The sequence below is a fragment of the Cynocephalus volans genome, chromosome 1 (assembly GCF_027409185.1).
Source record: "Cynocephalus volans isolate mCynVol1 chromosome 1, mCynVol1.pri, whole genome shotgun sequence".
NCBI lineage: Eukaryota > Metazoa > Chordata > Mammalia > Dermoptera > Cynocephalidae > Cynocephalus > Cynocephalus volans.
The window spans coordinates 253,916,605-253,939,217 of NC_084460.1; the positions used below are offsets into that span (position 1 = coordinate 253,916,605).

The 22,613-nt window shown below is 32.0% G+C and overlaps 1 protein-coding gene across 2 annotated transcripts in view; it reads right to left on the minus strand.

The window, feature by feature from the left end:
• The window catches only part of TFPI (tissue factor pathway inhibitor), a 73,600-nt gene that overhangs the window by 7,459 nt on the left and 43,528 nt on the right, over positions 1-22,613 (minus strand). Inside the window, exons 3-7 of one of the 2 annotated variants that reach the window (XM_063108756.1) lie at positions 21,330-21,527; positions 14,680-14,718; positions 11,265-11,441; positions 10,551-10,646; positions 3,604-5,058 (exon numbers count right to left, since the gene is read on the minus strand). In XM_063108756.1, coding sequence (XP_062964826.1) covers positions 4,931-5,058; positions 10,551-10,646; positions 11,265-11,441; positions 14,680-14,718; positions 21,330-21,527 — 638 coding nt within the window. In that variant the 3' untranslated portion in view covers positions 3,604-4,930. Of the gene's footprint in view, positions 1-3,603; positions 5,059-10,550; positions 10,647-11,264; positions 11,442-14,679; positions 14,719-21,329; positions 21,528-22,613 lie in introns of those variants that run through there. The other variant, XM_063108750.1, reaches the window with a different exon arrangement.

Sequence of the window (22,613 nt, forward strand, 5' to 3'; positions counted from 1 at the left end):
GATACATGTCCACATTCTTTCATATAGACATACCTCATTCTTTTTAACATAGGTACAGTATTCTGTTTTATGAATTGACTGCAGTATATTTAGTCAGTCCATTACTCATAAATATATAAGGTTATTTCAATTTATGTTTTTCAATTCCAGATAATGGCTCATGGACATTCTTGTACATTGTTTTAGATACTTCTAAAATTAGAAGATATTTCTAAAATTAGAATTGTGTGACATCTACATTCAATTTATGATTTGATAGATGTTGCTAAATTTTCCCATCAAAGTTTATATAAATTTATATGCCTACAATGGTGTTTTACAGTGCCTAAACATTATTTAAGAAAACATGGATCAGATCTCACATTATTTACTATTCATCACTTTTTCTCTCACCCCACATCAACAAAAGTAGAAGGGTACTATGTGGGACAAGTAACTGCATATTGCTCCTCAAGTGTTCTGCTAATGTCATTTGCGTAGAATCTAAGACATCTTCTGTTTTAAGATGCACCATTATTTTATGTAGTACTTATAAAGAAAGAAAAAAACAATTACCGTATTATACACTATCAGTTATAAGCTTCAGTGTGATTACAACCATCTTAAAATGTAGGAAAATGTGTATCTTAGAATCAATAAAATATGACAGTTTATATTTTTGTACCAACACACCAAACTCTCTCTCTCTCACACACACACAAACACACATAAATGAGAATGACGGTGATATATGCCTCCTCAGATTAAAAAGGAAAAAGAAGAGTGAAGGATATATTTGTTGGGTTGGATTTCTTTGCCTCGATACTGTCCAATCCACAGGCAGAGTTCACAAAGTCATCTTCATTTGGATTTTTCTACACAAAGCCGCAAAGAAAGACATGGTAAAGTTATAACTCATAAAACTGTTATGAGTATAACTTTTCTAAGACAATTACGTCTAATACATTAAAAAAAACTTTGCTTCATGACGTGCAAAACTGAAAACCCTGTAAAATTTTAGTAAAAGGTGAAAATTAATGTTTATTTAGTGTGTTGATAAGCTTTCAATGAAGAATGGATTTTAATAAGCAGAGGAGATAGAGAGGTGTATGGGTGAAGGAAAGTCAGAGCACAAAGGTCAGAATATTCCTGATTTTGGGTTGTACTTTACAAACTCCAGGGTATCTGAAGAGCAGAGTGCGTAGAAGAGTACAGTGAGACACAAGGCTGTAAAAGTAGATTTAGACCAAATTAAGAGAGTTCTTGAGTACTAATATGTTTGGATTTTATGATGTAGGCATTAATGAACCACTGGAAGTATCAAAAGATGCAATAGATGAATTCTGGTATTTCTTGACACATAAAGCAAGCTGAGCTATGCATGTGTAAGTTGAATCCAGTGACTTTCAGTAGCGGAGAATGACACTAACTAAAGCAGTTACAGTGTGAATGGCTAAAATTAAGCACCAGATTGAATGTGGGCAGGAGAGAGAGCTAGAGACAATATACTCCTAGTGTTTCTGGACTGGATGACTTAGAAGATGAAATATTTTTCTAATGTATTATGAAACATTATAGAAAAATTATAGCAGTTTCAAAATTTGTAGCTTTATTGTGGCTTTCTTTCATTGTGGCTTTCCTTAGAAAATGAACACGGAATTGTAAACTATGCCCACAGATTAGCCAGCATCTAGGCAAACAAATTGAAGACAGGTTTTGAGAAGACAGAAAATTTTATTTTGATATTGTTCAATAGGTGTACAATATTTTTGTGACTCTCTCCTCCCATAATGCTTGTGTGGGTCTCTGTTTTAGCATGTAAGATAGGTATTGAAGTCATCTATGTCTCTGTCTCCTTACCCTATTTGACAGGAATGCCTGTAAAGGACAAAACCACCCTCTGGTTTATTATTCTTATACTTCCAATACCCGCAACATGATAGTTCCCAACACGCAGGAGTCAATCTGTGTTTGTTGAACTAAGCTAAAATTACACAGATATGTACCTTAGGTCGTAAGATAAAGTTGGAAATATAGATTTACAAGTCTTCTTATTAGAAATAAGATCCAAAGACACAAAAAGTGTATTGTATTTTATAATCATGTTTAAACTTTACAAGTGCTATATGTTATTTTAGGTAATAATAGTATAAAATATTTTAGATTAAAATACTTCAGATCAAGATTACAGACTTTAGTTTTATTAAAATTATAAATAAAAAATATATACAAATAATACTTAAATTTTTTCTGCCATAAACCTCAGATGAAACTGGGTCATCATTGTCAACAACATCATCATCAAAACTAACCTCGAAAATTAATACGTTTGAGCTCTTACTGTGAGCTAAACTGTGAGTTAAGAATTTTATGTTATCACAATATTCATAAAAATTTATGAGGTATTACTCTTCACATGTAACAAATGAGGAACCTGAGGCCAAGAGAAGTTGTGTGATTTTTTTTTTTTTTCCAAGGCCACAGAGCAAGCTGGGAAATAGCAGAACTGGAATTTAAACCCACATCTTTCTGTCCATAAAGCCAATGTTCTCAACCACTATGATATGTCATTCTGAAAACAAACTAGAAAAAAATTAAAAATAACTGAGCAAAGATATTTTAATAGTTTTATCAGATAAACAGATAGTTGTCACAACTTTACCTTTATGTCTTATCTCCGAATTTCCTCTTCTCTGACACTCAGGTTCAGAATTTGCTACACGTGAAAAAACCCACTTCATCCACAACCCGCTTTCGTAGTTCCAAAGTAGTATCCTGCCTTTTATAATGTGTTCTCAGATGAAGAAGCATAGAAGCATCCCTCATAATCTAAATATGACTGTTTATCTAGATATGGTTTCATGCATGGAGTTGGAGTTTATCAAGTTTGAACAGGAGAAAGATACCTAATCAAAATAAATCACCAAACAAGGAGGCTGAAAACAAGTCTTGGAGGCATCAATGCTGAGCCAAACAATATTCCAAGAGTGCAAACCTTTGAGGCAAGAATTACTGGTTGGCACGGTCCACCTGAACTCATTCTAGAAATGACAGACCAAAGTCGCAAGGCTTTTATGCACTCCATGATCATATTTGTACTGGGCAGTTGGATACATTTAATTGCATTTATATTCTCCTCTATTGAAACCACATAAAGCATCGAATATGAACAAAAACTAGAAACCCACTCACAGTGTCCCGAGCAAAGGTAGAGCTGAGATTTTCCTAATCAGCACATTTTATATCAATGCTTCTCAAATTCATGCCTGCAAAGATTGTCCAATATTCAAATAGAAAAAGGACAGTCAGAGAGTTATACACAACATAGAGTAGCACAGGATTTTCTAAACTGTTTCCACCTCATTCCTAGCCTGCTCTATAGTAGTCAATACCAAATTCATATTACAATAGATTTTTTCATTTTTTTAGCAAAAAATTTGTCACCAAATTAGTATTATTTATTAGTTTGCATCTTGGATTGTATTAATTTGTAAATAAGTTTGGTTTACAATTTATACAGAGGTCATAAGCTTAAGGAATTTATTCCTACTATTTTACTTGTTCATATAAAATTAATGTTATTTAAAATAATTTAGTTTACAAGTTGTAAGTCTGATTTTTCTCTTTTAAAGGTGTCTGTATATTATTCAAGTTTGTGAAACACTTCTCTGGAGGACTCATGATTTGGGCAAAAAGTTGTCTTTGTTAAGAATAGAGATGGCTCAGGAAGAAAGGGATTAGAAAAGTAAGCAGTGGTCACCTAGGGTGACTGCATTTCTATGGCAGCAATTTTGGCGGAGATAAAGTGCCACATTTTTGTTTCTTGCCAGCACTCCTGCCAGGAAGTAGAAGACCTGATGGATGCCTTCCAAGAGTTATCTATTTTTGGAAAGCCAGCTTGTCAGAAAATCAGCACATGAGGCACCAGATTTACTAAACAGGCATGTTTAAATTATGAGGGATGTTTCTCTGCTCCTTGGTCTGAGAGAACACATTATGAAAGGCAGGATACTTCTTTGGAACTACGAAAGTGGATTGTGAATGAAGTGAGGTTTTTCAGAATTCCCCACAGTGTCCATGATTAATTGTGGTATGCAGCTAAATGTGTAATTCTTTAATTGATGGGGATATTTTCTTCCCAGAAAGTTTCCATGGTTGAGATATCCCTCTACATGTAATCACGTCTTCAACAGATGCTAAACAGGTGACAACATCTTCTTGCAGATTTGTAAGTTGACGGTATCAGTGATGGTGTTTGGCTGTCAGTTAGGTCCTTGTGAGCATTAACACCTCTTCCAGAAGGTCGATGATAAACAAAATTAAAAATATATATATCTGTATATGCATTCATATATGTATATGTGTATACATGTTTTTGTTTTTGTTTCATTTTTTTCCCCCACAAAAATATAGAATCTGGCCACCAGTTCATACACTGAATAGATTCAGGAGAGTGACAGAGTTACAAGTAGCTAAATGGTCTTCAGGATGGCATCTAATCATTTTCCCTGGACCCAGCAGCTGGCAGGAATCAGTGAGGGGCTGGGTCATGTATACAGATACTCCTTTTCTCAGTTAAAGATCAAGTACAGGTTTGGTTGGCAGTAGGCTTTCAAAGTCCACCCGAAGATTTTTTTTTCCATAATATTATAAAACTGACATAGTCCCAAGGCAGCTATTAAGAGTTGATGTACAGAAGTACAGGAGGCTGTGAGACCAGGAAAATATCTCCTTTTTTTCTTCATGAATGGTCAGGTCCACTCAAAATGTCCAGAACCATATGAACACTTGAGAATATTAGTTTTTCTTTGCTGGTTAGACATTTACCAGTGAGAATAGTCAGAGGACTATATTAGCTATGTACGTAAATATCAAAACTTTATTAATGGTATGCTATCAAAGGCATCACATACACTACAGAAATATTAAGGAAATGCCAAGAACACAAATATTAACGTATGAATAAAATGCTGTCCAATCCTAAAATGAACATGGATGCGTGAAGGCAGAAGGTGTTCAGAAAGACTTGGTAAATATGATCAGCATTCTTCCAACCATCATTTGTTCCTTCTTTTGTAACTGTGAATTACAAAATTAATAAAAAATGTGAGTCATCTTTCATGTGCTTAATACTGGGCTAAATGCGGGAGGAGGGGACACTTCATAAAATATATAATACATCATCTCTTCCTTCACAAAATGTGTAATCTAGTCAGTGAAGCAGAGCAAACACAACATCAAATAATACAAGTATGAAATGTATCAAAACAGGAAGCAGGGGAAAGAGAAAAGGAGGCTTCCTGATGGTAGTGAAAAGCAGCTTAGATAAGATGAGGGCCAGTGAATTTTGGGGAGGAGAAACCAAATAAAACATGTGGAATGAGTGGATAATTTGGGTTTAATGATAATAAAGACAGCAATTTGAATGGACAGAAAAAATTCGTATTTAAGCGACAGTGAGAAAATCTGGAACAGGTAGAGGGCTAACAGATAATGCAGACCAATTTAAGCCAGGTAGGTGAGGCTAAATTAACACAGAGGAAGAAGGCATTCATTAAGTTTTTTTTTTTTTTTGTCGTTTTTTCGTGACTGGCACTCAGCCAGTGAGTGCACCGGTCAGTCCTATATAGGATCCGAACCCGCGGCGGGAGCGTTGCCGCGCTCCCAGCGCAGCACTCTACCAAGTGCGCCACGGGTTCGGCCCATTCATTAAGTTTTTAAAAATATTTTAACTTAATTTTTCTATAAAGGAGGAGAGATATGTAAACTTGTTTGATTAAACACAGCCTGACGGTAACATAATGAATGCATAGAAGTAGGACATTAATGTCAAAAAGGTCATATACAATTCATGTTATGTATAACATTCTCTCTCTGTCTTTACATTTATATGTAATATGTTTTAGTTGACTTATGTCAGATACCTGATTATATTATGTGTGGCATCTATCTCCTGTCTACATGGCCTGGTTTGCCTGAGCCACTATTAGTTTATGCTTATTTGGTGGAATATCATGTACCAACATACATGTGATTTAAAAATTTAACTTTAAAGTGTTTAACTTTAAAAAATAACTATTTTATAGATCCACCAAAATGATAATTTCTGTCATTCATATATTTTAAAAATAGATCTATAACTTAATTTTTTTAGCATCCTCATTTTACTCTCATCAGTGTCCCAGTTTAGATGATATATGTTTGTTTAGGGAGTTTAAACATAAAAGGTTGATGATCTGAACAAAACAGTTATGTCTGAAAATGAAAGAGACAAATAAACATTCATCAGAAAAAAAAAATAGAATTTAATGAATGACTGGAAGAAGAGAAGTGATGAAAATAAATTACCAAGTGTTCAAACTGGAATAATTAGAAAAACTATTGGCAGAACTCTGAAAGTTTGGACAGTTGGAAGTGTTGAAAGATAAAGAAAAATTATACAAATCAACTTCTTTAGTTTCAAAGCCCCATGATGCTTCTCCATGTCAATAATCTCAACTTGTTCCTAATAAACACATTTGAACTGTTTGAGTTTTCATACACGCATAAATTTAGTTCTAGTGTGAACTCTCCTTTAAATGTTACTTGTGACTTTGTAACTAAATGTTTACTGATGCATTTATCGGAATAATTAGACATTGCATAAGTACCTAAAGTAAAAAAAAAAAAAAAAAATCTCCTGCAAATGGGACCTTACAAAGAGTTGTTTTACAGGTGAGAAACTAAGGCCTGGAAAGTTAAGTGTATTGCTCTGAATTACATGGGTAGTAATAACAAGTAACACTGTAGAGCACTGACTACGTATCAGGCACTGTCCTAAGAGAGCTACATATATTTTAACTCATTTAAGCCTCACCAAAAACAAACAAACAAACAACTTATCAGATTAGTACTATAGGATTACTATCCCCATTTCACATTGGGAAGATAAGACTCAGGTTAAGAAATATCTTAGGGTTGCACAGCGATGAAGTGGAAGAGCTGGGATTTGAACCCATGTCTTCAGGCTCAAGGAACTTTTATGTACTGTACCATGCTGCCAACGACAGGAGGGAAGTCATGAGAAACTAATCATGATATTTTTTTTATTCTGAAGAGTATACACAAAACTGCACACATTTACGGAAATTGCTTTAGAATTATTTCTCTCATATGTAGTGAGAACAAATACGTATTGTAACTACACAGATGTCCTCTTAATTCTTCCAATCAAACTCAAACCATGCTCTTCAGATAGTGCTCTCTCACTTGTGGTCAGGTATATACTTACAAATCATTTTTTAAAAATCTCCTTAAGGAAAAGTAAGGTTCAATCTTTGAGATCACCTATAAAGCCTGTTAATATTGAGCTATGGAAATAAAAAGAAAAACTAAACCTCGATTGTGCTTAATGACTATTCGAATATCTTGAGTCAAGAAAGCTCACTGGAAAAAATATATTGTCAAACCCAATTACAATATTCTAGTAATTAAGAATAAATAGCAATTTTAAAAAGAATTTACCAAGCCATTTTCTAGTAACATTGAACAAAACTTCTGAAATGCTTTTCTAATATCATCATGAAGAGAAATATTAGAAATATACTTACAAATATTCCACTTAATAAATAATTTGAATTTTTAAATATTTAAAAGCTCTAATTACAGATTGTTATTTAATGAAAAGAATTTTAAAAGATTGCTATTCCATTTATGTGTGGGGCATATCATTATTCCTGTACCCTGAACTGAAACATTAAAGGATTTTCAACTTTTCAAAAGAAACTGATACCTGCAGAGAGCCTTACACATTTGATAAAATCTTTGAACAGCAAGGTTTTACATTAACATAGATACTACAATAAGCATAAGAAAATACAGAATGTATTAGTATAATTGCAAGTAGTGATAGATGTAATTATTTTTGAGTTGGGAAACAAGAGGTGTCTATAGATCTCAGAAAACCCCTTGGATGGAGTGGGGAAGGGATTGCCTAGGTCTTAGCAAGGGAGATATCTGCATTCCCACCTTGGACGGGGTGGTTCAGGGATGATGCAGATTTTAGGAAGAGAGATATATAGCTTCATTGATAATTTCTACATGTTAAACCACCCTTAGTGTCAAATTTCTCATAGTAGTTATTGCAACATTGTTTCATGTTTTAGATTAGGAAGGTTACAAAAGAAAAAGAATAAATTACACCCCTGAAAAAAGGGTCAAATTGGCTAGATGAGTGTAATATGTACAATAAAAAAAAATAGTTTTCTGGACAAATAAAGGAGACATTTGCCCTAATTTTAAATGCAATTACTATGAATATATTCCTTAAGTGTCAGTTTTACATAAAAATACTTATTAATATTGTTTTCTTTTAAATTCATGTTGTCAATTTTTACTGCTTCCTTGGTTGATAATTTATTCTTACAACCATTTATTTATTGCACTTTTCAATATGCAGCTACATAAAACCTAGAAAAGACATATATATCAGAGAGTATTTAAAACTCAGTATTCCTTTCTCACAAAAAAAAATTATTTCCTTCCCCAAATCATAAATTTTATACTTCATAAAACTTCCACGGAACCATTTTCTGACCCACTCTACTCACTTTAATGATAAATGACCAAAGATCTCCACTTGAATTGGTAAAATAATTGAAAAAAAAATTAAAACATATTGAAACCTGATTGCATACATTTCTTGTTTGTTAATATATCACATGTATCTTTAACCCTGTTAATAATTTAGCCATTTTTAACTTTCTTTCACAGCAGTAAGATTTAATGTGCTTTTAAACATGTGATATTTAAGTGGATAAAACAAAATATCATTGAAAGACATAGAGTTAGAAAGACATAAAGAAGCAATGTAATTAAACCACTTAATTTTACACATCAAAATCAGAACCACAAAGATACTTATTGTCACTAACAAAGCAGTATTTTAAAATAGTACTTAAATTAATCTGGCATTTAATTTACTGCTCTAATTATAGAATCTAAGAAACTGAAGGCATTTTTGAATATACCATATTGTCTACTTCCCACTGAAAGTTTGCATTCCCTTTATGACATCTTAAGTGCTATGAGAACACTGCTTGAATACCTACAGTTTAGGGAATTTACTAATCCCTGAGATAACCATTCATTTTTGAAGATCTTACATCAAAAATAAACATTTTAAAGAAAAGTATTTATATTTAGCCCTCACACATTAATCCTGATGCTTAGGCTGTATTGAGGGGGACAAGGCAGGGTGGGGATGTGGGGAGAATGGGGACGGACTCTAATGGACAGGACCGAAGGGTGAGGCATGTTCAGAACTTAATTCTCCTTTCACGTGATAGGGTTTCAAGTAATGAGAGCACGTATAATGTTCCCTGTTAGATCTCAAGTCTCCTCATACTTTCCAGTCCTATGTTTTAAACTCTCTTTGTGACTTCTCAGGTGTGGCGCTTAGTGCTGAAGCAAGTCAAGTACCACAGACCAGGTCAAAGTGGGACTAGGCTGGACATTCACAGCCCTCATTCTAGATAAGTCACAGTCACCATTTGTAGTGCTTTAAATCCATCCGCGCAGTTTTGTTTACTTTCTGTTCACTTGCTTGCTTATTGGTTTGCTTGTTATAAAGAGGAAATGCTCAAAGATATTCTGATTCTGAATCCCATCCACGGATTCAGATGTCTGATACATGGCCAGGGTGGAGAATTCTGGACCAAATGCTTTTTATTTAATTTATTAATTTATTTATTTATTTATCATAAGGTTGCAATTTTAATAGACTCAGAATTCCTTAACTTATGCCAAGTTTACATTTGACACATTCACATGGGCTTCTTTTAAGCAAGATCTCTAATGTCTGAATGAGCACATGTGATTTTTATAATTGAGGTAGGACCTTATATTTATACTTTCAGCTTTTAGATTGTTAATTTTCAGCTTTTAGATTGTTTCTAACTGCCCAGATATTTCTGGTTTCTGGTTATGTTGTCCAGTATTTTCACTATTTTCTCAGCTTTGTTTTTGTGCATATATTTTCTGTATATTTGTTTAAATCTGATAAATATGCTGACAGGGTTGAACCCAGAAAAGAATCCTTCAGAATTCCAAAGAAAATCCCTTCCAGAGTGACATATCCTCTAGGCATGGTTATTCAACCAATTTCTAATCTGCCCTGTGACTAACACCAGAAAACTTGCCCAGTACCGTGCTCAATTTAAAAGTACTTTGGACTGCCTTTGACACACTGCTGCCAGTACAATGATTTATTATCATACATGGAGGCTGAGAATTCCTAGTACTATTTTATGAGATAAATTTGGCATAGAGTTAAATATCATATGAAAGTCTTTCATGTCATGCATAACCAAAAGCTTACTTGAAAGCATACTTTAAAGTAGATTATGAAAATTACCACTTTTATGGGATTAAATGTCTTAAAACACTGAATTTCAGCATTCAACACAACCATTATTAAATTATAAAATGAGTATATATATATATTTTAAAGTCATACTTCTAATACACAGTCTACTTCTATTGTTACCATCATAGTATTTTTCTGGAAACAATAAAAGCAATACTATTCTTACCCCAAATGCTGGGAACCTTGGTAGGTTGGGGAGTCAAGGAGTCATTATTTGCAGCATTGAGCTGGGTTCTATGATCATCCACCTGGAAATCATTCACTGGAAAAAAAAAAAAACACCCAATTAAAATATGACAACATTGTCACAATCTCATATTTGTACATATGAAGCAAAGCACAACAGCTGTGTTTAGAAAAATAGACCTTTAGCAGTTTTATTCACATAGTTATATTAAATTAGCAAACAGTGAATCTTCAGATATATATATATATATATGATGATGTTTTCATGGATAACTTTGTAGTTCTTGGTCAAAAAATCATAACAGTTAATTAAGTAACCCCTTTAATAAATTTTGTGGACAAATAAAACCGATTGATTTTAGGTGGTAGTTTCCAAATAACGATTTGCCCTCAAATATTTATAAGCATAAGGGATTTTCCTACAGTTGTGCCAAAATTATACTGCAGAATTCTCAGAAAGAAAAATAATATAACATTAAAAATATGAAATTTATTCAAACAATTGCTATTATAGTTACATATTTTAATTCTCTCTTTTTAAAAAACATGATGATGAACATCTTTCAGATCTAATGAATACAAATATGTCTTCATTTGCATGGCTGAGACAAAACCTGGGTAAACCTGAATATCTAAAATGCCTTAATTTTTAAAGGATGCCTATAAATGAACTAATTGAGAGCGAGAAACTTACATGGGTCCTCACAGGTGTTCTTGCACTCTTCCAATGATTCAAAGTTGTTTAGATTGCCTAGGCACCCACCGTACTTGAAACGTTCACACTGTTTTGACTGATTGTTATAAAAGTACCTGGTAATATAACCTCGACAGATTCCAGCATCTTCTTCCAAGAAGCAGAAATCTGGCTTTTCTAGAAATTATAAAAATGTCAGAAAGCAATATTCTCTTTCTGTGAATAATTTTAACTAAATTTATAAATGAATGGTTAAAGTTGTTTAAGAGGTAAACATGAAAAAATAGATAAGAGGTAAAAACATACTTTATTTACAACTATATAATATTAAAATTATCTACCATATCTACCATATTAGAATAAGGAAGACACAACTGTTATCACACATATTTTTGTAATTGGCATTTCAGGTTCTAAATTTCTCATAGTAAATTAATAGGAAATTAATTATCTATTTTTTAATGAATTGAGAGAAGATGATATTGGGTTATTTTACCATGTACCACTCTTGCTTTGGAAGTACAAATATTATGGCAAGATTTTGGATTAATTATTTTTATTAAGCCTATGTGCATCAACATTTTGGAAAGGTCTTTGAGTATTTTATGTTATTGAAGTGTGGGTATCAATAAGGAAAGAGGCGTAGTGTGTTGCTTCATTAAGAATGATTTAAGTAAACAAAATGGAGATGATTTGAGGGTATGGAAGCTTTCGTGGCTATTCTTAGAAGTTCCTGAATTCTTATGCTGGAATTAATATCTGTACTGGGTGTGACATCCTCCGCTTCTGTGTCTTTTTAAAAAATGTTCTTCTTCCAGGCATTGGAATGACTCCAACAGTGCAGAGTAAGAAAGGAAATACATGTTCAGGGATTGGAGAGGCTTTTGCAGAAGCCTAATTCCCCTTTGATCGGGCTCCAAACCAGGATAAACACAGCTGTCACAAGAGTTGTGCCACTGTGATCAACATTACAAGTTCTGTCTACATACACACTTTGTGAAAAGAATTATACTCATTTTGAAAAATATTATGATCACAAAACATATTGGGCTTGAATGATTTTTTTAGGAAAAAATCTCAAATTTCTCCATTTTTTTTTTTTCCTACAACTATATTACCATAGTGGTAAAAATGAACTGTGGGTATCCTTTCACACTTTAAAGCAACTTACTCCTGTTTCCGGGAAGCAATGCCCACAAGGGTTTTACTACAAAAAAGCAATTATTTCATAAAGCTAATAATTTCTACAACAGTTTCATATCTGGAAAAGATCCAGTCTCCTATAAAAAAGTTGTTTTATTTAATCAAACTTCCTTTTTAATTATAGCTCTAAAATTATATTTTCCATAACTTCTCAAAGTACCAATTTGAAAGTTAACTTATTTTTTATTGCCTCTTGTTTTTCAAAGTGAACGTTAATATGATATGTAGTTAAGTAATATTTGGGGAAAGAAAAAAACAATTCTTAAAATTTTTATAATACTTTTTCATAAAGGAAAGAAAAACTACATTCAATTAATATCATTTTGATTTGTTTTAGTCTTAGTATGTACTTTCAATGAAATTTTAAATAATCTAAGCAGAGGGCATAAGAATTTTATGTTTAACAATAGTGGGTGGGTAAAAATTATTGCATAGAAAGAACAGAAAATGATAACATAAATTTTGCCAATAAGTATAATTAAGAAATTGTAAAACTAGAAGTTATTATTTATGTGAGGCCCCATTGGGGTACATAATTTACTTGAGAACAAAACCAAAAATGTGCACATGTAAAATAATTCTTAGGTTTACAGTTTAAAATACAGCTACAAATCAAAAAATGAATTTCCACTATTTCTCACGTAAAGTAACATACTTATTGAATTTGCATCCACAACCCGTGCTGTAAATTGTTGTTCAATTAAAATTGCATAATGCAGAAAGCGGACTCTAAGCTGTATACCAGATTTCATTAGCCACAGGAGTTTTGCTAACTTTCGTTTGGGCCTGCATACTTGGGAATTGTATTAGACCAGACTTCCTGTCAAAGGGATTGTAATGAATTTGCACTGTTCCAGTGCTGGAAAGCATATCACAAAGCTAACTTCAAGTTGATAGAAGTGTTTAATCATGAATTGGTTTTAGTATCTAAGACATTTTTACCACTCGTGTATAGACCTTTTTCTCTAACTTTCATGTATAATATCAATTAAGAATGATTAGTTCTGAATTAATAAACATACATTTTATAGCATAATTTTACAGCAAAACTTTACCTGCATATATTTTTTCTCCTAATTCTATGTTTTTGGAAAAAGGTCCTAATATTTAAATGTTGGTATATCCTTTCATAAAAATATCTTCTTTTACTTGGTGGAAAAAAAATCCTTCATAAAATATATGATGTATTCTTTGATATTATACATGATGAGAGCTTTATTTAATTGAAGTATTAAATTTAAATTTTTTTTTTAGATTAATTCAATATTTACAAAAATCTATTTTAAAAATTGTAAATAAATTGATAAATTCACTTATGTTGTTTGTACAAAGTTTGACACTGAATTTATTTACAATTATTTACTTATTCGATTATATAAATTTTAATTCAAATTCAGGTCAGTGAAATAAGTCAAAAGATTATCAGTGTCAGAAATCTTCAACTCTTCCCCACACAATTAAATCATAATAAATAAAATTAAAATGTACTTTGAATTTTGTGCTCTTTCATGTCCTGAGTTAAATAATTTGATCTCTTTGTTCAACATTTTCTCATTTAAATGTAAATTCCATAAATGGTAATTGATTTTCTTGATCTGTTGATAACGTTTTTTCTTGTGCTGATATAATATATTCATCAAAATCTGATTATTTTAAGTTAAAAACAGTAAAATAATTTAAATCACAAAATAAAAAATGTGCACCTGCACACACTAAAGAATGTGGGCAAAAGCAATTATTTATTGTTACATATTCCACTTACTTTTGCATATAGAACAGTTGATAACTCAAAGACATACATCCATTGAGGGGAATAGTTGGTGAAACTCGCTGAAGCCACACAATGTTGAGATTAACAAGGGAATAGAGATCAGAGAACTAAAGTATGACTAGAAATATCTAAATCACCATCTGGAAGATGTTAAAGTAGCATGTGTGGCTCTGGACTGTGAATGATTTCAACTAAACATTAAAAACTAAAACATGTAAAAACTAAACATTATGCTGCATTAGAATGAGAGTAAATATGGTGTTTGGAGCCCTACCCACCAAATATCATGTATACTTTTTCTAAGTTTTTATTATGTCCACTGAAACAAAACCCCATTTCAAAGATCATATAGATTTCTGATCAACCTCGTATCAGAGAAACCAAAGAATATCTAGGTGCCTTACATAAATGCTACTAATTTACACAGAAATGAATGTTCACCTTTTTCCAACGTTATCCTCGTAAACATCATTGGATTATCTGCAATAAAAATATATGTACATCAATTGTCACAATTTATAATGTAATACTGTGAATTTGAATTTACCAAACTAGGATAAAGTACTTGTTACCATTGAAATTATTCTTATACAGAAAGTGTCAATAAATAAATTTCTTTTTATTTTCTCTAAAGATTAATTTTTTAATTTATTATAACCACAAAGCCACCTCATTTTAATATAATAATGTCTCAAAAGCTATGCTAAAACCTTCAAACACACTTACAAGAATGAAAACTCATGGTGACAATGTTTGCTGTTCAGAATATCTATAATTAAAATAATTATTAATATAATGTGAAATATGAAAGTAATTCTAACAGCCCACTTTACATAAAAACAAATAATTTCTACAGTGGCTTGGGAATAGGGGTGAAAGGAACCAGAATTATCTCCTTTCCTGATTCCTTCCCCTGCCGCATTGTCTTAACCTACTTACAAATTTCATTATGATCACCGAGGCAGAGGAGAAATGAAGCAAAAGGCACCAGGGACATGTTATTTGGTTGAGCCTCGTAGAAGTAATGGAATTATTCCTCTCAAAACTAGAATGTTAATTGTCTTAGTCTTACCATATTTCAAGTATGGATTCTGTTTTAAATGTTAGTGAAATTCAAATTGATATAATACGTATGTGAACTTTTAATTTGTTTATGCTGACATTAAGAAAGTGTAGTTTTTTGTTTTGTTTTGTTTTGTTTTTTTAATTTTATAATCATTTATTTTACAGAGAGAAGCTTTGGTCAAGGCAGATTCCAACTAGTTGTATGAACAGAGAGACAGAAAGGGAGAGAAAGAATACCCAGATGAGTTGAGTTGCCCCTTTCAGCCACTGGACCATCACTTGTTCTTAAAACAGTCATGTTATCCTCTTATGGTGAATAATACATCTACGAAAGGAAAGCTAATAGGGCCAAACTTTTTTCTGAGTTGTACAATTTATAATTTAAAAGTATTTTTTCAAAAGTATATATATTTCTAATATTGTATTTTAAATATTAAAGAAAAACTGATGTGGGTTTATTTTGTTTTGTTCTATTTTAGAACAAACCTATATTAATGTTTATTAATTAGTGGATTTTCATAATAATCTTACATTAAAATATTTTAATATAAAACTAATATGATTTTAATGTATAAGGACAAAGAAGGAATGTACACATATAAACAGCACAGAAGGCTAGAATGCTAAACAATTATTATTCCTCTGATTTGCCTATTGACAACAGCCATATGTTGGAAATATGGAAATGATTGATTTCAATGTTCCTACAGTATTAAAGGTGTTATCTATTTTCTTTGTTTCTGTTTCAAGTTGGATTAATTCAGGTGCTATACATAAGAACTATGTGTTTTAACACATTAGAATTTTAAGTGTATTTATAATATCAATGATTGTCTTTGAGAATTCTGAAAATAACAACCATGGATGGACGCTCTATTTAATTGATGTTTATGCAGATATCAGTTTGAAATATTAGATATGGTTTATAGCAAATTATCAAATTTTCCTAGATTTAGACAAAACATAATTTATTAATGATTTTTAAAGAGTACTGAGAGTATGTTAGACTAATTTCCATTTTAGTAGTTCCTTGAATTCCAACTCATATGAATTCATGTTTTAATATTTCATTGTGAATGTTAAAATATAATTTGTATTAAACAAGTTTTTTTTAACAAACTATAATTATTAATATGTTTGGTGATCAAGAATTTATTACTGAAATTGAATAAAAACATTTATTTCTTATTTATATAATCATTCAAAATACATAATTTTATTTGTTTATTTGTTTTGGTATGCATTAGACATAATTTATTTTTGAGTTAATGAAAATATACATTGCCTACTGATTTAGTGAGAATCAGTGTTACCAAAACATATAACAAAAATGTATTTATTTTACTACTTTTTTATTGAAACAATTGATTATATACACTTGTGGAGTACAATGCTGACTATCAATACTTGTATACGATATGTGACGGTCAAATCACGATAGTTAGCTTATTCTTCATTACAATACACAATCATTCTTTCTGTCCATAAACCAAGTTCTCACTAACCCCCCCTTCCCTCTTTTCACGTCTAGAAACCACAGTTCTGTTCTCTCCTTCTGAAAGTTCAATGTCAAAAAACATTTATTTAATGCATGAGGATAAAGTGCTTAAGATAATTTTTTGGAAGACAAAAGTATTTGTGTCAACTTGAGACAGGGTTTTTATTTAATTCAAGACAGGGCTACAAAGATATGACTTGGATGACTCAAAGCACAGTTTCTAAAGATTAATAGGCAAAAACCCCCAAAATCTCAAAATTTACATTTGGTTAGCAGACAGTTGCATATGATAATTATTCCTCAAACTAACACAGATTTTAGTTTCTAAATCCATTCAAATCTTTAGTTTATGTAAATAATATGTTCATCTGGGTGTGCAAGGAGAGTGTTACACATAAAAGTCAATTACGTGAAGTTGGTAGACAGTATTATTCAAGTCTTCTATATTCTTACTTATTTTTTGTTTACTTGTTCTATCAATTGCTGAAAAATTTGTGCTAAAGTATCTAACTGAGCTCAGTAATTGTCTACTTCTTTCACTTCTGTCAGTTTTTTTCTTTGAAAATTTTGAAGTTCTGTAATTGGGGCCATGCTCATAGACACTGAGGACTATTTTTTATTATTTTATTTTATTTATTTTAATTTAATTTAATTTTATATTTCATTCATTCATTCATTCATTCATTGGCCCTCCCATTCTTATAAATATCTCTCTTTACTCCTGGCAATATTTCTTGTCCTACAGTCTACTTTTACTAACCATTTTTATGATTACTGCTTGCATGGTATATCTTTTTCTATCTTTCACTTTTAACTTCTCTGTTTTGTTTTTTTTTTTAAAGTGGCTTTCCTATCAACAACATGTAGTTAGTTCTTCATTTGCTTTTTTACATACAGTCTGAAAACATCTGCCTTTTAACTGGAGTGATTAAACCATTAAATTTTAACTTAAAGTCATTATCATTATGGTTGAGTAAAATTTCCCTAGCTAATTGATTTCTATTTTTCATCTGTTCTTTGTTCCTGTTTCCCTTTTTCTATCTTCTTTAGGATTGAATATATTAATGACAATTTTATACTCACTGCTGGCCTGTTTGCTCTATCTCCTTGTTTAAATTTTTAGTGGTTGCTCTCGAGCTTAAAATGTGCATCTTTAATTCATGACAGTGAAGTAATTTAGACCGCTTTCAGCTGTAGAACCTCGAGAACTTTACAGCAGTAACCTTTTATGTTTCTCCTTTTCTGTGTGCTTTAGGTTTATATCATTTTATATTGCTTGTGTTGCAGGTTGGCCAGCAGTACATCTTCTCAGATATTGTTGATTTAAAAAGTACTTAGTTTACCTCCATTTTAGGCATATTTTAATAATTCTAGATTACTAATTGGCAGGGGTTTTTTGGTTTTTTTCCCCCAGCTCTTTAAATAAGATGTTCCATTTTCTTCTCTCTTGAATTGTTTCTGATGAGAAATATGTGATTCTTTTGCTCTTCGTTCCCTTATATCTCACGTATTCTTTCTCTAGCTCCTTTTAGGATTTACTTTGCATTCCTGGTTTTCAGGAATTTGATTTTTACATTTATTTGTGTGTGTGTGTGTGTGTGTGTGTGTCTATGTGTGTGTCTTTCCTCTGTGTTTATTCTTTTTGGAGTTTGTCAAGGTTGCACACATTACAGTTTTCATTCAGTGTGGATAATTCTTTCCCATTATTTATTCACATATTTCTTTTGCTGTAATCGCTGGAACTCCAATTCCACATTTTGATTGACCTCTTGATACTGGGTAACCAACTACTAGGCTATATTCCTTTTCATTTGCTTGTTTGTTTAGTCTTTTCCCCCTACTGTGCTTCATTTTAAACACTTGTGTTGTATTTAAGTTTACTGATCTTTTCCTTTGTACTGTCTAATCTGTTCTTAAGTACATCTGGTAAATCTCTTATTTTATTATTTATTTTTCCGACTTAGAATTTCCATTTGGCTCTCTTTTATATATTCTATTTCTCTTCATATATATTTATAATAGCTATTTTGAAGCCCTTGTTGGCTAATTTCATCACATTTATTATTTTTATCTGTTTCAGTTGAGTAATTTTTCTCTCATTTATGGATCGCAATTTGCTTCTTCTTTGAATGTTCAGAATATTGGGGGTGCTATGGATATTTTTGAATATAATACTGTTGGTTGGTGGACTTTATTGTCTTCCTTTAAAGGATGTTGACGTTCTTTTTGGCTGGTAGCTAAGTTACTTGTGGATTAGCTGGATCCTTTAGAGCTTGTTTCTAAGCTTTGTTAGGGCAAGTTTAAAGTAGTCTTTACTTTAGGTCTAATTTGGTCCTAGTACTAAATGAAATGCTAAGTATCTATCAGTCATATGGAAGCTCTGGGAATTGTTCCACTTGTAAATCCCTGAATAATTATTTTTCCAAACTTATGTAATTTCAGCAAACACATGCAGAATTTTATTATTCAGTGACATACTCAAAGGGGACCTTATCTAGATTTTCTCTGCATGAGTTTATCATCTCCTACATATTGGTCTGTAAACCCCAGCCACCTCAGTCCCCCAATCTCCATTTCCTCCACTTGGAGAGAACACAATGCTGCCCTCACATACCCCCATTTAACTGTGGTCCAGAATTCCTTCATGCAGAAAGCCCATCTCATGTATTTTCCTACTCTCTCAGATCACAGTCCTGCACTTTCATTCAATCAATGTCTACAGAAAATTGCTTTATGTATTTTTTCCAGTTTTTTAGTTCTTCGAGTTAAAAGAAAAACTTCACTTCTACTACTCTATCATGGATGAAGATGGAATTCTCTCCTTAAGTGATTTTTAAAAAGTCCAGCAGTACCTTTTCTATAGGCAGCTATATACTAAACCATGGTCTATCGTGTAAAACACTGTGACATTCATACAATAATTTCAAGTGGCTTTTGAGGTGATAATGAGGAGATGGAGGCAAATGACTTACATTTATATGCTAGCCAGTAATAATATTTTAAAAGATGTTATAAGCAAGGCTTTCACTAATGGACAAAATGATTATATTTATTAACTTCTGAAAAGAAGGGTAACTGTTACACAGTGGTGAACTATAAGACTTGGAAATTATAAGAAAACAAAACCAAAACTGGTATGTATTTCAGGGAAGAGACCAGTTGATTAAAATAAATAGGCTGCTAAATGAAAAAATGAAGATTGCAAAGAATGAGGCAACCAAGCCTCTAGCCAAAGTGGTGAAGAGGTTTGTGATGAATGAAAAATGACCAGGCAATTACAAAAACCAAAGGCACCACTGAGGATCACTGAACTGCCTAATCTGTGTTAGTAACATTCCTAGGACATCTATGGAAAGGAAAGATGGAAAAAAGTGTTCCGAGGTTAAAGAAATAGATTCACATCAATCTCTTCTGTCAGCTCAGGAGCATACAACAAAGCATCTCAGAGACTCACAGAGCAAAGAAGTTCTCCCTTATTACCACATTGAGATTTTCCCACAGGCTGAGAGCATCACGATGCCAGGCTGTCTAGTAAAAGCTGTTTTGGAAGGCATTATCAGAGTGAGAATGCACAACCACCTGCTGTCCGAAAAAACAAGATATCTGGTGTACTAAATGAAGACACCATCTCTGTAGCACAGTTCCATTCAGCTAGCTCTAAGAACATGTTATAGGGAAATACTGGGCTAGAAACAGGGGAAATAAAAGCAACTCAGATTGTTCTAACCCTCAACTCATAATTTAGAACAATAAACAAAGATGTTAAAAACTTGGTTCAGTAATTATTTGGAACTTACCCTAGTAAGAGATAAAACCACATACAACATTGTAATTTGCGAAATTTGCAGGAAAAAAGTTAAATTCTAATCAGATAGAATAAACATTTAATAACTTAATATACTATGATGTAATTTTAAACTTTATAACTCAGTAAAATTAATATGAAAAGAAAAGTTGGGTTCAGTAAAGTCTACATGGGTCAGCAAGGACAATATTTTATTTTTTACAATATTCCAAGGTTCCAACAAGAATAACTTAAATTATATATATAGAAATATGTCTATTTCTAGTATGTAATGCCGCTCAGACTTTTCCAATTAGTAGCTATAGAGCCTCAAAGTGAATTTTCAGATTCAGTATCTTGAGACAGCATTGTGTTGATAAAAGAAAGCCTAAGTCAATGTGACCAATAATTTCTCTCCTACCAACTCACAGCTGCCCAGCGAGGCTGAATTATGCTCACTTCATTGTAAATATACTTCATTGTTCTGTGACCTTGAAGGTTTTTCTTATCTCTTTATTATGGAAAAGAGTATAGAACAATAAATGAGGTTTACTGTATTTGATAATAATTGATGTAAAGACCTGAAAAACAATAGTTGAACCTGAAAGCAGAAACACGGAAATAAAAGATTCCTTGGGAATGTTAGAACAGTAATAAATTATTTTTTTTCTGCAATCACCAAATATATGATTAGAGGCAATAATACTAAAGGCTATTAGGTAGTAAGTGTTCCCAGAAACCTACCACTTGTACATTTTTCTTTGCACTCTTCCAGACTTAGAAATCGATTCTGATTTCCTTCACATCCCCCATACACAAATTCTTCACACTGTTGGGTGAAAATATTGAAGTAAAATCTTTTCATCATTGCTTTGCATGGGCCATCATCTGCCTTCAGAGCACAAAATGAATGTGGAAGTTTCAGTGGTGGCAACTCAGTATCTACAAGGTAAAAAGAAAAGATATATAATCCTCCATCAACATTATCATAATGTGTTTTTTAGTTCCTTTTCATTTCCTTTTCTATATCTTCTGGTTTTAAGAAAAAGTACAACCACCATAAAACAAGCTAATAAAAAACCATGAACAATTATTCAGTTACCAAAAAGGTAGATAAAGTTATAAATTCACCAAATGAAGCACATCAACTAATAAAGAAAAACATGTAGAATAATTTTTCTAGACTCTTGTTCATAGGTATTTCTTATATCTGTACCACTTGACTGAGAGAACTGAGAAGCTGTAAAGCAACCTCATTCAAATGAATGTTGCCATTACTAATAGAGACCTCTTCCCTTAATTCAGCTAATGGGCAATTCTTAGAGTTCTTCTCCCTAATATACTGTTGTGTCACTTTCTACACATAAAGCAACTCTTTAAAAGCAGCATATTCACATTCATATGTATACATTTATATAAATGTGGGTGTGTATATAATACTACATTAAACCATTCCCTAATCATTAAAATTTATGTTAGGTTTTATAAAAAGCTTATGCTGCATGGTACATTCTTTGACTTACATAATCAGTTTTTAATAACGATGAAAAAACTTAAACAATGCTTTCTATGTTTTTAATAGAATGACTTATAACTCAAAGTCTTTTGACCTTGAGTTATACATTTTTTTCCCCAAAATATTCAGTCACTTAGTTACAGAAGAATTTCCTGTCTTGGGAAGGTACAAGCACATAAACAACACTCAACTAAATTTTAAAATATATATTTTTGTATTGAGTCCACTAATATTAATAGAGGTCTACTTTAAAATAAATTGCATTTATTTACATACTCTACCAGTAACGATGGACACCGAAAATTGCGGTTGATGCAACCGAAATAATAAGGAACATAGAACACACCATATAATACCTTTTGAGTATTGTTTCTTGAGTCTCCGTGTTTTCTACGTCTTTGGGAATCGACTATTGATTCCTTACGGAGGATATTGAAACCTTTAAATGACCTAACCAATTTTCCCTCTAGAGGGCAGAAGTATTCTACTAAATTAAAACAGATTAGTATAAG